At 44.0% G+C, this 14791-nt stretch overlaps 1 protein-coding gene across 3 annotated transcripts in view; it reads left to right on the top strand.

Annotated features, from left to right (window-relative positions):
- Positions 1-14791, top strand: part of ARHGAP44 (Rho GTPase activating protein 44) — a 144527-nt gene that overhangs the window by 76908 nt on the left and 52828 nt on the right. Inside the window, exons 4-6 of one of the 3 annotated variants that reach the window (XM_061174635.1) lie at positions 5722-5798; positions 12462-12573; positions 14657-14733. In XM_061174635.1, coding sequence (XP_061030618.1) covers positions 5722-5798; positions 12462-12573; positions 14657-14733 — 266 coding nt within the window. Of the gene's footprint in view, positions 1-5721; positions 5799-12461; positions 12574-14656; positions 14734-14791 lie in introns of those variants that run through there. The other 2 variants (XM_061174636.1, XM_061174637.1) reach the window with 2 other exon arrangements.

Here is a 14791-nt window from a genome sequence, read left to right as displayed (position 1 = left end):
TGAGAGTTAAGTGAGGGAATGCATGTAAGTGCCTAGCACAGTGCTTGACGTGAATACATAGTAAAGAAATAGAAACTGCTGCTGTTATTAGGGCCCCGCCGTTAGTCCAAAATCACCACTGAGAACTGCTGAGCCCCGAGGAGCAAGTCTGCCTGGATTAGCGGACAGTAGACAGCCGTTTTCAGAGATGGAGGGGCGTGTGTGCGTGTGTGTATGTTTAGGAAACAGAGTGGATATTAGAATAAGACTTTCTGTCTCTTGAGTCATCCTACAAGCTGTGCTGCTGATGCCTAAGATAATTTTAGAGAGGGCACTCATCTCAGACAAGTCAGATCGACTACTTCCAAACCCTGGGACGTTCTGTCTCCCCTTCCCTCAGCTCTTAAGGATCTCTCGGCACACTAGAATCAGGGATAGCTTCTCTTTGACCCGGAAAACCACTGGTCAGGGTGAAGCTTGCTAAGTAAGGTCTCTTTACCTGGGCGCTAATGGTCCCCGGAATAGTGGGTGATTCTCTCAGCCTAGACCCTCGTCTGCGAGAGAAACACATTTTGGCAGCTTTTCTGGACATGTGGGCAATTGAATCCTTCAGAGATTCAGTATCCTTCTACGTGAAGTGGGGGTGAGCAGGGTGTGGAGGAGAGAGCAAAGAAACCTCAGTCACGGGTAGGCGTAAGGTTAAATAAATCAGCACAGTACCCCGCACCTACCGAGCCCTCAGCTCTTCCTTTGTCTCAGAGCATTTCTTTAGAAATAGAAATAATTTGTAGTCTGTAGTGAGTTGCAATCCATTAACTTCTTCTATTCGCCCGCCTTTGATTATAGATTTTCACCATCCCCTTTTTGACATGAAAGTATGTCACCTTAATCCATTTCTTCCTTCCTTTTTTCCTTTTGGTAGCTTCCTTCTAATCACTTGATTCTTTTCTTTTTTTTCTTTTCTTTTCTTTTCCTTTTCTTAATTTCTTGACTCTTAAAGCATCTACACAAGCAAAGACTCACCACTAATTGAGGTTTTACCCCATTAACACCTGTGCCCTTGGAATCCAAGCGCTCACATCACCCTCAGTGTCTCCCCTACAGTGAAGGCTTTCTTAGGAGCCTCACCTGGGCCACAAGCACAGGCCCTCGCTTGTGGCCTATCCCCTTACACCATCACTACAGAACTTGTTTAAATACATGTTGTCATCTTCATTCAATGATCTGTGTAGCCATTTAAAAAAAAAGGATGAGACAGCTCTCTATGTCTTGATAGGAAATTACATGAATGATACCTCTACATGAAAAGGAAAGCAAAGTGTAGAGGGGGTTATATCATGTGTTAACAGTTGTGAGGGAAAATGTGTCCATTAAAAATGGACACATGGGGCTTCCATGGTGGTCCGGTGGTTAAAACTCTGAGCTCCCAATGCAGGGGGCCCAGGTTCGATCCCCGGTCAGTGAGATCCCACATGCCGCAACTGAAGATCCCGCGTGCTGCAACTAAGACCCGGCGCAGCCAAATAAATAAATAAATAATTTTAAAAAATGGACACACACTCACATATACAATTGGATCTTCTTAGAATATTTATGGAAGGATACATAGAAAACTGATCACTGGCATGGTTTCTGGAGAGGAGAACCCAGTGGCTGAGGGTTAAGGATGGGAGAAGACTTTCTGCTGTAAACCCTCCAGCACCTTTTGAGTTTTGTACCATTCGCTTTTCAAAAATGAATTCATTTGAGATAGAGAAAGAGAGAAAGCTTATTCTCCATGTTAAAATCTTAGGAATTAACGTGCAGTTGAAACAGGAATAACTTTCTCGTTCTGTGGTCCTTCGTCACTTAAAGTGGCTCTCTTTTCCACCTAAAAGCATCTCAGAATCATCAGTGAAGATGTTGAGTGACTGGAAATGACTAGAAGATAAAGTTGGCCCCCTGCTTGGGAGAAGGGCCCCTCCAGTCATACCATTTCCAACTGGTTTTTCCTGTGTGAATCTGGAAACCAGACACCTGGCTGTCCCCTCACCACCTCCCTCCCAAGACCGATGGCTTCGTGGTCCTCAGTGCTGCTCTTGTTCTTGACCTTCCGTCTGCTAGGCATCCCGGGCATGGTTTTCTGCTCCATTCACTGACAGGACTAATTGGACTGATCTTTTTCATTTGGAAAAACTCCACTCACTGGTAGATATATTTCTCCAAAGGATGTCAACTTCCAGGCCATTAGAAGTTGCCTGTCATCTGCTGTAGGCAAGATCCTCCCTTGCCTTGCTTCCTTGTCAAATTCTGAAGGAGGACTCAGAAAGGCTTCAGTCCTGCCCGAAAGGCAGGTGGGTCATGGGTCTGTGGATCCTCAGCATAAACAAAATGGTCTTGTGTGGCTGTGCTATCTGACATTCGTGGGGGGAGCGTGTTCAGTGGTTGGTTATTCAGATATTTTAGGAACTTGCAGATTGAACACCTTTCTTTAAACCCAAACCTCAGCACTCTTGATGTTTTGGGCTGGAAAATTCTTTGTTTCAGGGGGCTTTCTGATGCATTGTAGGATGTGTAACAGCATCCCTGGCCTCTACCCACTAGATACCAGGGATGTTCCCCACATCGTGACAATCACATCTCCAGACTTTGCCAAACGTCCCGGGGGGGACAAAAATTACCCCTGGTCAAGAACTCTAATACCTTAATCCATCCTTTTTCTCTGAGTGTAACAAATGTTATACCTGCACAACTCCTTTTCTTTTTTAACCATTTTAGACATTTTTCTAAAATGTGCTTTAAGTAACTTTTTTTTGAAAGGTGAGGGTGGGAGCAGATGCTCTCCGAAGATACTGTTCCTCTGCCTTTAATTAAGTCTGTGGAAACCTGGACCGAATAGCTTTGTAGGACAACTAGAAAGTGGTGTTTGAATTTGGATATATTAGTACTTAGTTGCCTGGTCTCGTTTTTACCAAGAAGAATGTCCCATTTTATGTGAAATGATGGGGTAGCAAGATTATTCCTCGAGTGAAAGGGATCTGACCTCTGTGGAGTGGACGTGTCTAAGGGCAGGGAGGGGGTTATATTTTAGACCCGTTGAGGACACCTGGTGTCCTGGGCTCCCCTCCACCTGGACTAACCCCAGGAACCCTAGGAACTTCCATACCACTCTTGGGGTTTGGTCTACCTCCTGTGACCTTCCCCGGAGATACCTAGAGCCCATGGGTCTCCTGGGGATGTTCAAACCAGATTCCTAAAACTCTACCTCCAGCTTGGTACCTCTCTCAAGTCATCCAGTTGCCTGTCTCAGGATTGAGTTATTTTAATCTGATCATGTTGTTCTTAAACAAGCCCTCTATGGTCCCCAAGTGCCCCTAGAATGAAACCCCAGTGCCTGCCTCTGGCTGACGAGGCCCCGCACCATCTCGCCTCCGCCCCCTCCCCCAACCTCTCCCCCATCACACACTGTGCTCCAGCCACGCTGGTCTGCTGGGGATGCTGAGCCAGCTGAGCTGGCTAGGTAGCCCACCTCTGGGCCTTTGCACCTGCAGTTCCTCTGCCCGGAATGTTCCTTCCCAGGTCATCTGGAGGTATGGCTGACTTTCTCTCCCTTCAGGTTGCTTCTTAAATGTCCCCCCTTGGGGGGGGGGCAGTCTTTTCTCCTCACCGCCCCCTCCCCACAGCTGCCCACTGTGCCCATCGTCCTGCTTTCTGCTGTTCCCATGGCACTTCCAACTCTCGAAAGGGTCTCCTTCAAAGTGTGTGTGTTTAGTGTCTGTCTCCCTGCCCTGGGATGTAAGTTCCATGAGAGCAGCGTCTGGTCTCGGTCACCATGGGTGTGGTTCCCAGGTAGGCACCCCATTCATGCTGGGGAGTAAGCGAGTTACAGCCGAGGGTGTCTGGGTGCTAAGACAGGAGATTCTGGGCTGGGAGGGGCTCCATCACTTTCTGTTTGAAGATCTGTCTGTGTGGCAGTGGGGACTGGAAGACCCGAGGATATCTAGCTGTTCTTTTTTTTTTTAATTTTTTGGCCACACTGTGCGGTATGTGGGATCTTAGTACCCTGACCAGGGATCGAACCTGTGTCCCCTGGAGTGGAAGCGTGGAGTCCTAACCACTGGACCGACAGGGAAGTCCCAGACATCTAGCTGTTCTTACCTTGTTGTTCTCCATGTGTGCTGGGTGGTTTCAGCTCAGGAAGGAGAGGGCTTGTTGACACTTAAGGAGGGAAGATGGAACATGCTGTGGTCCTTCTGCCTGCCCACCTCCCTCCCTCCTTCTTTTCTTCCCTCCCTCCCTCTCTTCCCACATAACATAAAGCTTACCACTTTAGCTATTTTAAAGAGTACAATTCAGGGACGTTTAGTACAGTCACAATATTGTGCAACTACCACCATGATCTACTTCCAGAACGTGTCCATCACCCCGAAAGGAAATCCCATACTCATTAATCAGTCATTCCCCTTTCCCCCTCCCCCCAGCTCTTGGCAACCATGAATCTACCTTCTGTCCCTATGGATTTGTTTATTCTGGATATCTTATATAAATAGAACTGTACAGTTATGTGCCCATTTGTGCCTGGCTTATCTCACTTATTGTGATGCCTTCAAGGTTCATCCATGTTGTAATCTGTGTCAGGAGTTCATTCCGTTTTTATGGCTGCATAATATTCCGTTGCATGGATAGACCACATTGTGTTTATTCACTCATCCGTTGATGGACGTTTTTGCTGTTTCCACCTTCTGGCTATTGTGAATTGGGCTGCTCTTCGCCTCATGCACATGTTTTTGTTCAGCCATCTGTTTCAAATTACTTTGAGTACATACCCAAGAGTGGAATCGCTGGGCCATATGGTAATTTTGTTTAACTTCTTGAAATGCTGCCAAACTTTTCTACAGTGCTGGACCATTTTACATCTCTACTGGCAAAGCGTGAAGGTTCCAATATCTCCACATGCTCACCAATATTTATGTTTTGTATTTAAAATATAAATTATTAATATTATGATAGCCATCCTAGTGGGTGTGAGGTGGTATCTCATTGCAGCTTTGATTTGGGTTTCCTTAATGACTAATGATGTTAAGCATCTTTTCATGTGCCCATTGGCCATTTTATATCTTCTTTGGAGTATGCCTTATTTTGATGATTATTTTGTTTGCATTGTAATTCTGTGTGAACATTTTTCTCTCTCTTCCTTGACCATAAGCTGCCTTATTTATAAAATGGGGCTAATATACTTCTCGAGAGAGATGATTTTTAGAAATTAAGGCATGGCTCAAATCTTTAGCATGAGTTTGAAATCTTCTCTTTTTTCCCTGCTGCTATTCTACTTTATTTTAAAATGCAGCCTGTAGGGAATTCCCTGACGTCCAGTGGTTAGGACTTCACGCTTTCACTACCGTGGTCCAGGTTCAATCCCCGGTTGGGGAACTAAATTCCCACAAGCTGCACAGCGCAGCCAAAAAATGAAATGAAATGAAACAAAATGAAAAATTAAATTAAATTAAATTAAAAATGCAGCATGTAAACCTTAGCCTTATTTTCCAACTTAGCAAATTTAATCGTTTTAATTTTCTGAATTTTGACATCTCTGAGTCTAACCCACCATTGTATCCTCTGAATTTTTAGGTTTTATTCATATTTTAAAGTCAGTTTGTTTCTTAGCTAATGTAATATCTAGGCAAGGATTTGACTTCTTGCTATTTTAGTGTAAGTGGGTGGCTGTTGAAGTAGTTTTCATTACCACGTTTTCTTCCTTTTCAGAAAAAGTTGCCTTTGACCACACTGGCTCAGTGTCTGGTGGAAGGATCAGCTGTCCTGGGAGATGACACGCTTCTTGGGTAAGGCAATTCCATGTATGGGTTTGTGCTAAATCTAGGTGAGTCCCCATCCTTACAAGGGGACTAACAGCCCTCACGGAGGTAGTGAGGGCACCTGTGGTCTGGCTGGAGACTGGACGGGGAAGAAGGAAAGGTTGCCAGTGAGACATTGAGCCCCCAGGTCCAGGAGTCATAGTGTCTGTGCAGGCGGCAGCTCCCAAGGGGAGAAATTAACATGAAAATGTTGGGACTTCCCTGGCGGTCCAGTGGTTAGGACTCTGCACTTCCACCGCAGGGGACACGGGTTCCATCCCTGGTAGGGGAACTAAGATCCTGCATCCCGCATGCCGGAGGGGGGTGTGGGGAAGGCTGTTGAAGGATGCTTGAAATCCCTTGGGCTCCAGCAGAAGCAAATACGAAGTCTCTCCGTGTCAGGTGTCAGAACTTATAGGATTCCCAGAAGAACAACCCTTGCTGATTTCAAGCTCACAATAAAAACAAATTAAATATAGAATCATCATGAGAGAGGGTCAGCGGGCACAGTCGGTGGGAGAATCAGACCCTAAAAACTAAAAATAATGGACAACCTGAAGGGAAATGGACAGTAATTATGTTTAAAATGAAATTTTAAAATTTAATAAAGACAAAACACACTAGAGGTGAAAAAAGAAGAGGCAGAATCAAAGAAAAACCAAATAGAACTTTTAAGAATTCAAATTATATTTATTATAATTTAAAAACTTACTTGAGAGAAACTGGAAGTTGCACACAGATATGGAAATTGGTGAACTTAAAGAGATCTGGAGTTTAGAATTTACAGAATAAAGTACAAGAGGTAAGGCTACAGGCAGCATTAAGTGGAGAGACTCAGATGGCAGGATGTAAAGATACAGCATTATGTGTAGCAGTCGCTCCTGAAGAAGAAAATAGAAGGGGAAGCTTATGGTTGAATTTTCCTTTTCTAGATTTGAATACAGACATGAGTCTTTAGATTTAAGAAGCACCAAAAGTCCTGATTGAGATCAACCAAAAGAAATCCATCCCTGGACACATCGTCATAAAACTACACACTATTAATAAAAAAGAAATTTAAAGTCAACCAGAGAAAGAGATGATTGTGTATAAAAGAGCAATTAGACTGATAACAGACTATTCAGGAGCCACAATAAATGCCAGGAAATAATGGAGGAGTATCTTCAAGTAGTGAGTGAAAATGTAAGATATCTAGATTCGGTGATAGACTAAATCTTTATTCAAGAATAAGGGGAAAATAAACATATTTTCAGGCACAGTTTTAGAGAAGTTACTACTTGCGTGTTCTCACTGAAAAACTAGTTAAGGATGTGTGAAGTAGATTATGTCCAGAAGAAAAGAATGAAATGCAGGTAACAAGATAGCATTTTAAAAAAACAGTAGTGGAACTTCCCTGGTGGTCCAGTGGTTAAGACTCCACCTTCCAATGCAGGGGGCATGGGTTTGATCCCTGGTCAGGGAGCTAAGATCCCACATGCCTCGCAGCCAAGAGACCAAAACATAAAACAGAAACAATATTGTAACAGATTCAATAAAGACTTTAAACCTGGTCCACATCAAAAAAAACAATCTTAAAAAAAAAAAAAAAGTGTGGGGAAAAAAAAAAAGTAGTGTGGGCATTCCCTGGCGGTCCAGTGGTTAGGACTCAGCGCTTTTACTCTGAGGGCCCGGGTTCAGTCCCTGGTGGGGGAACTAAGATCCCGCAAGCTGTGCAGTGTGGCTATAAAAAAAAAAAAAAGAACCAGAAAACAAAAAACCTTTAAAAAAAAAATAGTGAATGTGGTGTAAGGGACTTTTTCTCTCTTCCCATCTTAGGTTCCTTCACAGGGCCCTGCAAATTAAATTGACAAAAAACAGATTAATAAGAGAATAGCATACACATTTGATTAACGTGCAGTGCGTACACATGGCAGAACTCGGTCATGAGTAACTCAAAGGGGTGGCTGGAACTTGGGCTTATATAGCATTTTAAACCAAAGAACAGTGATTTTTAGAGAAGTGACAAACAAGACAGAGGAAAAAATGTTAGTTTCTATGGCAACGAATTGTAGGAAGGTAAGTAAAGGAGGGACTAGTAGAAGATAAGGGTTAGTTGGTGAGGTTTGTAATGTAGAGTCCACGGGTGCCGTCTCTGGGCTGATAAGGGTCTAGAATTATCTCTGGTGATTAACATCTATCTTTCCTGGTGGAGAGGGGAGGGGGACACCTTGACAAATTCATGTCCTGCTTTTAGGCAAATAGGGGAAGGGTGGAGAGCTTTTTTGTGTCTGCTTCTTCTCCATTGCCTTCAGTTCAAACTAATCCTTATGCCAAAGTGGCATACCTTGGGGAGGTGTATCCTGCTACCCTTCAGTGTAAAGAAATATAAATAAACATTGAATTAAGAAATAGCAATATAATAATAATCTGGGGGGCGGGGGGCAGTTAAAGCAAAGGAAAACTAAAATACTAGAAAATAATGATAGGGAGCTTTGGAAAGGGCATCAGTGTTTCAAGCTCTTGTATGAAAGGAGGATAAAGATATTACATTTAAATTTAAAGTGAAGTGTGCATATTAGAAAGGTAAGAACGACCACAAGAAGAAAAGTAATAGAACGTGTAACTTCAAAATTAGGTGGAGGATGGAGAGAGGAATAAACAAAATAGAAAAGCCCACAGAACGGACTAAAAGAGAAAAAAAGGTCAGCAGAGAAAAGCATAACAAGTAGAAAACAGAAAAATGAAGGTAATAGCAATTACTGCCTCTATACCTGTAAATCTTACACAGCAAATGGAATAAACTCAACTGTTTATAATATACAGATTCTCAGGTGGGTAAACGTGGAATCCCGTTGTATCAGTATGTTCTTTCTGAGAGACTTGCCTGAAACGTGACACAGCAAGGTTGAAAGTAAGGGATGGAGGACACCAGGTAAAGATGCCAGAGTGAACACACATATCTAATTTTTGTTCCCTTCCAAAACGGGCTATAATCCAGGGGGGTTTTTTCTGAAAAGACATAAACCCACAAAGGCAGGAAAAAACAGGAGAGAAGACAAGAGGGTTTTGTAAAGCATATGATTGACTGGGACCTGACTCAGCTCATCCCAGAAAGCTGACTCCCAAGCCAGAAGTAGATGTGCAGAGAGCTGAGATGTTTATGCCATGAAATGCTGACAAGGCTCAGGAATTGGTGGCCCCAGGGATCTCAGGAACACTGGGTCGTTGCAGGGGGGTGGTGATGAAAATCACAAATGGGGGTTGAAAGCTACTCAGGTGCTATTTGGATCACTCAGACCCAGCTCTTATCCACACCGCTGGGAGACTCTCATCCCCTTGCCCCCAAGCCCAACAAAAGTCTGGAGCTTTATCTCTGGGGAGGGTAAAACAGAGCATCCCGAGACTGGGGGCACCGGGCACAGTGGAGTGTAGGGGTAGCAGTCAGTAAGGTACTTAGATTTTCGAGAGATAAGAGAAGATAATGTGTCCATGAAATAAAAAACAGGACGTTAATTAAGAAATACAAGAAAAATATTCAGGGGATGTTAATTAAGAAGTACTTACAGGAAAGAAATATTCAGAGATCAAAAGCAAACTCACAGAAATGAAAAATATGACCTTCTCAGTAGAAGGTTTGGAAGATAAAGTTGAAATCATCCAGAAAAGAGAGCAAAAGACAAGGGCACGGAAAATAGAGAGGTTAGAAGAATAGAGCGCCAATCCAGGAAGTCTTAGGCCTGAATAACAGGAATTGCAAGAAGAGGAGAGGAAGAAATCATAATTATAGTTTAAAAAATAATCCAAAGATATTTTCCAGAAGTGAAGGATGTGAGTTTCTATATTGAAAGGGCCCACTGATCTCCTAATACAATAGGAAAAATTATACCTATGCCAGGACTCACCAGTAGTGAGTACTAGTGACAAATAAAAAATTCTACACCTTCTAGAGAAAACATTGTCATATACGAGGGGTCAGGAATCTGAATTCTTCCGGCCTTACCAAAAGCAATAGTGGAAGCCAGAAGATTATTATTATTTTATCAAATAAATTGATTGATTGTTTGATTGATTGGCTGTGTTGGGTCTTCGTTGCTGCTCACGGGCTTTCTCTAGTTGTGGCGAGTGGGGGCTACTCTTCGTTGCGGTGTGCGGGCTTCTCACTGCGGTGGCTTCTCTTGTTGCGGAACACGGGCTCTAGGCGCACGGGCTTCAGTAGTTGTGGCGCTCAGGCTTCAGTAGTTGTGGCTCGCGGGCTCTAGAGTGCAGGCTCAGTAGTTGTGGCGCATGGGCTTAGTTGCTCCGCGGCATGTGGGATCTTCCCAGACCAGGGCTTGAACCCGTGTCCCCTGCATTGGCAGGTGGATTCTCAACCACTGAGCCATCTGGGAAGCCCGAAGCTAGAAGATTATTGAACAATGCCTTCAAAATTCTGGGGGAATATGAAGCATAGAATATAGTCTTCTGTCTAACTTTCATTCAGCCTGAGGGTAAAGAGAAGTTGTGACACGCAGGGTCTCAAAAAATGGACTTCCCACACACTTTCTCAGAAAGCCGATGTGTGGTGGGCCCACAGTGAGGCAGTGACCGAGACAGGCAGGGGTAGGGGAGTAGGAAACAGGATCTCCAGCCCAGGACAGGGAGAGAGAGAATCCAGCAAATGGTGAAGGGAGATTTCAGGAAGACCGCCGTGCCTGGAGAGAGAAGGAAAACTCAATGCAGATGGACATGGGTCTGGGAGAGGCTGATTCAAGAAGATGAAATACGAATTCACATCGGGGTGGTTCAGTAGCTTAAGAGACAAATAAGAAGAGTGGCAGAGGATTTGGCGTGCAGTCCGGTACACAGAAAACTAAACAAGCAAGCCGAAATAAGGCAATTATTAACTCCCAAGAGAACAAATAAACATGCAGGAAGGACCAGTAATCATCGTCCACAACCCAGCTTTGCTCCGAATAGCAGATGGAGTCAAAAGGTAGTGTAAATACTAAATATCTACTGATAGAAATAAATGGAGGAATGGGAAATGTAAATAGAGCTAATTCTCCTTTCCCGTGGTTGAGAGTCAGTAGTGAATGCTTAACAATTCTAAAAAGAAGCAGCCGTTGAAATAGGGAGCTAAGAACTAGAAAAATCAGAGAAAAGACACCATTAAAAAGATACAGAGATAAACCCACAACCTGGGAGTTGACATTTGCAGCAGATCTGAAAAAGAATTTAAATCTACTCTACACCCACACACATACCTGTAAGTATATAAAGAACTCCTACAAATAAAAAGATCGTAATACAAAAATCACCAAAAAATACGAATAGACACTGCATGGAAGAGGCACCCTAAATGACCCAGTTAAAAACGTTTACGTCCATGGTTTGACACTGAACCTATTCTTCTATTACTTGCTTTTTACACTCATCATTATGTTTGGGGCTTATCCATCTTGATACATGCAGAATTAGCTGAAACCTAATGATGAATGTAAAAAGCAAGCAATTTAGCTGGCTGAAGCAGCTGTATTATGTATTGCATGTGAACACATACATATGTAATAAAAGTGTAAAAGTATGGACAGGGGGACTTCCCTGGTGACACAGTGGGTAAGAATCCACCTGCTAATGCAGGGGACACGGGATTGAGCCGTGGTCCTGGAAGATCCCACATGCCGCGGAGCAACTAAACCCGCGTGCCACAACTACTGAGCCTGCACTCTAGAGCCTGTGAGCCACAACTTCTGAGCCCACGTGCCACAGCTACTGAAGCCCGCATGCCTAGAGCCCATGCTCTGCAACAAGAGAAGCCACCGCAATGAGAAACCCGCGCACCACAACGAAGAGTAGCTCCCGCTCGCCGCAACTAGAGAAAGCCCATGCGCAGCAACGAAGACCCAATGCAACCAAAAATAAAAATTAATTAATTAATTAATTAAAAAAATATATATGGACAGGAAAAGTACATACTAACTTTAGAATAGTATTACCTCTTTCCATACTTTTGTTAATTTGTAAAAACTTTTTACATGAGTTTCGGGTAACATGGTACCGTGAAAAGGGAGGGCTGCTTGTATGCCCTTCAGGGGAAATGAACATCTTTGAAATATTGTATTCTCCCGTCTAGGAATATGGCATAAGTTTCTACTCATTCAGGTCTTATGTAATTCGCTCATTATTAAAAAACTTTTACATGGTTTTCCATTCCAGTTTTTCACTGGAAAATCGTCCGCTCATCCTATATTAAATAAGTTTTCATGGCTTGGGAGAAGGAGTTTTCTTTCTGTTAGAGCCTACTGACATTGAGGTTTTGGTATGTGTTTGAAGGTATGTTGGTTTGTTGGCACATTGACTTTAGCTGTTTTCTCCAGTGGTCTCAAGAGGGAGAAGCATCTGGCTCTTTCTAGGCCTGTGGATTTGGCATGTGTGAATCTGTTCTCTCCACATCTCTCTTAACTTTCCCCACAAATCCCCTTTTAGCCCAGGCACACAGTAGGTACTCAGCATCCTTCAGGAAGTAGACAGTGTCAGAAATGAAACCACATGCAGCCAGTTGGTCAGTGGGACGGCACAGCAGTCAACTACTTTATTAACACCATCTCGTGCGTGTTTACCTGGCTGGGGGGTGATGGGTCACATCTTTCTCTGCAGGGTACTCAGGATGGTTTTTCTTCCCTTCTGTCACAGGAAGATGCTGAAACTCTGTGGCGAGGCGGAGGACAAGCTGGCCCAGGAGCTGATTCATTTTGAATTGCAGGTCGAGAGAGATGTGATCGAGCCCCTGTTCCTGCTGGCCGAGGTCAGAAGCAGGAGGGAGGCTGGGCCCGCGTGAGCGGGGAGGGTGGAGTGGTGGGCTCTGGGGTTCTGCTCCAGCCTCATGGCTATTTCTACCCATCACCCCACTCTGTGGCACAGTGTTTCACCGGGGATCGTTCCTCCCCGACTGCCTGGGGTTCCCCAACCTGGTAGCCCTTTGAGCTGCGGGCTGCCCCCTTCTCCCACCCACCCTCTCCTCTGCTGGCATCCCCATGGGTGAAGCTGCAAGGCTGGCGGCATCACCGCGTCCCCCGCAGGGTCTCCGCCCCATCTCCACCCCTGTCCTCCACCCATCTCAAGTCTTCAGTGAAATGAACAGTGGAATCTAAAATATGACACAAATGAACGTAGCTACGAAACAGGAACAGACTCACAGACATAGAGAACAGACTTGTGGTTGCCAAGGGGGAGGGGGAGGGATGGATTGGGAGGTTGAGATTAGCAGATGCAAACTATTATATATAGAATGGGTAAACAACAAGGTCCTACTGTACAGCACAGGGAACTAGATTCAATATCCTATGATAAACCATACTGGAAAAGAATATGAAAAAAAAAGAATGTATATATATGTATAACTGAATCACTTTGCTGTACAGCAGAAATTCACACAACACTGTAAATCAACTATACTTCAATTAAAAACTTAAAAAAAAAAAAATGAACAGCAGCCCCTACTCACAAGGGCTGGGGACCCGTGTCCAAGAGACTCTCTAAGGCCCCCTCACTGTTTCTGTTTACATAGGGCCCTTCTCTTTCTACTTTAAAGGACACTAAAGAATACTGTTTTCTTAAAAAGAAGCCTTAATGCCTATGTGACAGTTTTGCCAGCTTCAACCAAGTGAAATTTTATCAAGAAAGAAAATCTCTGGGGGATGTTATTCATCCTGAAGCCTGGACCTCCTCCCAGTCCCCTTTAATCGATCGTACAAGCGTCCACGGTGCCGTAGTGATGGAGATGTTCCTCGTCTGCACTGTTTGGTGGCCACTAACCACCTGTGACTACAGAGCTCTTGAAATGTGTTTAGTGCAACGAAGGAACTAAATTTTTAATTCTGTTTAATTTTTGTTCCCTTGAATTTATTTATGTATTTATTTTTGGCTGCGCCCAGCGGCATGTGGGATCTTGGTTCTCCGACCAGGGATTGAACCTGCACCCCCTGCAGTGGAAGTGTGGAGTCTTAACCACGGGACTGCCATGGAAGTCCACGCTCCCTTGTATTTGAAATGGCATAGCCACAGGTGGCTCAAGGCTACCGTATCGGGCAGCCTTGCCCTGGACCATGTCTGGTTTCCTTTCTAGACCACTCCCAGCACCTCCCCATCCCCTGGTGCAGTTTCTGGGACAGATGAATGGGTAAATAATTACCGAAGTGCTTAGAAGTATTCAAGGAGAACGTTCTAGATATGGTGCTTTGATATGGACCAGCTCTCGACTTCTCAGATGCTATCCTGGTACAGCCTAGACCATTCCTGAGAGGCCCTCTTGCTCTTTATAAAGGTGCTCTGGGGTCCCAGCCAAAGCCGCAAGCGAACTCAAGGGGGCAGGTCTGAGCTGGGTGCTGAGACTCGCTTTGCGTCTGGGCTCCACGAGATTCCAGTGAAGAAAGAGCAGAGTTTAGCTCAGGAAAGGGAACCAAGAGTTTCCTCTGAAAATGAGGATTGGGAGACCTCGAGCAAACTTGTTGGGAAGATATCATTAATTCTTTAAGAATCTGTCTTTTCTCGCAGACATAGAAATCAAACTTATGGTTACCAAAGGGGAAAGGGAAGGGAGGGATAAATTAGGAGTTGGGAATTAGCAGGTACACACTACCATATATAAAAGAGATAACCAAGAAGGACCTACTGTATAGCACAGGGAACTATATTCAATATCTTGTAATAACCTATAATGGAAAAGAACCTGAAAAAGAATATATATATATATGTATAACTGAATCAATTTGCTGTACACCTGAAACATTTTAAATCAACTATACTTCAATTTTAAAAAATTAAAAAAAAAAAAAAGAATCTGTCTTGGGCTTCAAATCAACTGTGTTTTTTTTCTCCTGTACCCACAGGTGGAAATCCCAAATATCCAAAAACAGAGGAAACATTTAGCAAAGCTTGTACTGGACATGGACTCTTCACGAACGAGGTGTGGTGGGATTTCTTTGCTTTCATTTCTGCCTCTTTGAAGGAGCTGTGATCATGTT

This window comes from Eubalaena glacialis, chromosome 19 (genome assembly GCF_028564815.1).
Source record: "Eubalaena glacialis isolate mEubGla1 chromosome 19, mEubGla1.1.hap2.+ XY, whole genome shotgun sequence".
Taxonomy (NCBI): Eukaryota; Metazoa; Chordata; class Mammalia; order Artiodactyla; family Balaenidae; genus Eubalaena; species Eubalaena glacialis.
Note: the sequence above shows the minus strand (reverse complement) of the source record. Positions and strands in the feature narration are given on the sequence as shown.